The sequence below is a fragment of the Propithecus coquereli genome, unplaced genomic scaffold (genome assembly GCF_000956105.1).
Source record: "Propithecus coquereli isolate 6110/MARCELLA unplaced genomic scaffold, Pcoq_1.0 Scaffold118, whole genome shotgun sequence".
Classification (NCBI taxonomy): Eukaryota; Metazoa; Chordata; class Mammalia; order Primates; family Indriidae; genus Propithecus; species Propithecus coquereli.
Window position 1 is genome coordinate 2,413,527 of NW_012135858.1, and position 1,751 is coordinate 2,415,277.

At 34.8% G+C, this 1,751-nt stretch overlaps 1 protein-coding gene across 1 annotated transcript in view; it reads right to left on the minus strand.

The window, feature by feature from the left end:
* Positions 1-1,751, minus strand: part of TNFAIP6 (tumor necrosis factor, alpha-induced protein 6) — an 18,609-nt gene that overhangs the window by 5,432 nt on the left and 11,426 nt on the right. Inside the window, exon 4 of the mRNA XM_012659129.1 lies at positions 1,161-1,406. Coding sequence (XP_012514583.1) covers positions 1,161-1,406 — 246 coding nt within the window. The remainder of the gene's footprint in view (positions 1-1,160; positions 1,407-1,751) is intronic.

Below are 1,751 nucleotides of genomic sequence, written 5' to 3' on the forward strand. Positions count from 1 at the left end.
CCAAGTAAATATACAAACCTATTGAGTCTGTCATTTTTAAATTGTCCCCACTACCATTTTCTTCCATTAAATTAATATCATTTATAATAGAGAATTGATCATTCATAGTATATTGATAATCGATAGTCTAAAATATGGACTATTAACTGGGGACCTGAATATATAAAATATCTAATTGTATACTCTTTAATTTTGCAATATATTGTAAAGCACTCAAAATTTAAACTATATTAAAGATTTGGGGTATGAACAAAAAGACTGTGGCCCAGCATGTTGCAAAACCAAGGGAAAAATATCAAGGAAGGAAACACTTGTTTTTTATGGCAAAGAAAACTGTTTTTTTAAAAAAAAAATTAATTCGACTAATTTATCTTTTAGAGACAGGGTCTTACTCTGTCACCAAGGCTGGAGTGCAGTGGCACAATCATAGCCTATAGCTCATAGCTCATAACAGCCTTGAACTCCTGGGCTCAAGAGATCCTCCATTATTGCCTCCTGAGTGCCTAGGACTACAGGTGCGCACCACCACACCCAGCTCATTTTTTTAAAACTTTTTTGTTGAGATGGGGGTCTTACAATGTTGCCCAGGCTGGTTTTCAACTCCTGGCCTCAAGTGATCTTCCCCTCTCAGCCACTCAAAGTGCTGGGATTACAGGCGTGAGCCACTGTGCCCGGCCAAAGAAAGCTAATTTTAAGAAGATATTCATCATATGCTTAGTTAAATTGTGTGAGAGAAGGGGCTATACTTTGCTTCTTTACCTTACATCCATAATGCATAGCACAAGGCTTTGTAGGAAGAAAAAAGGCAAAAATTACTAAATTTACAATCATTTTTAGGAGGCTGACATAAATTACAACTTAAAAATCTCAACGCATTTTTCAACTCATGTATCTCTCCTTCCTCCTATTGTTAGTTAAATCTTGAGGTTTTAATAAATAGACTACCGAGTTCTTATAACTCAGCAATAATCAAAAGGCAGCTATCACTAATTTAATAACAAGTATACGTAGCAGCCAGCTAAGAAAAATCTTTTTTGAAAAGGATATGGTGTTGTAGTAAAGTTGAAATATTATAAAATCAATATTGCAGGGACAGTGGAGGGAAAATTAATTAAAGAAGCATGAAACAAAATATTGGACATTCATCTAACTTTCTGTACGGGGAAACCTCACGTACCTTCCCACAAAGCCATGGACATCATCATAACTGTCATATATTTCAACATAGTCAGCCAAGCAACCTGGGTCATCTTCAAGGTCAAAGTTCAAAAAACTTAGGTGAATACGCTGACCATACTTGAGTCTAATGTGCCAATAGCAGATTTGGTTATCCTCATACTCCTTTGGAAAGCCTGGAGATTTAAAAATATGCTTTGAATCTGTAAAGACACCACCACACTCCTTTGCTGAAATGGAAAAAGAAAAAGAAAGAAAAAAAAGCATTAGGAAAAAAACTATTCCTATTTAAAATGATATTTGCTTCTTAGCTATCTATAACTTGTTATGAAATATTAAGGAAATGGCTTAATATATAGCATTGATAGTATATTATGTATGCTTATAGCTAAAGAATAAATGCACTTTTTCATCAATAGTTTCTAAGTTCTCTAAAATAAACATTTTGGACTATTTGTGGATTTTTTTTTAAAGTAAAAATAGTAAGGAAAAAAACAGCTGGCTGCGGTGGCATGCACCTGTAGTCCCAGCTATTTGGGAGGCTGATGTGGAAGGATCCATTGAGCCCAGGTGTT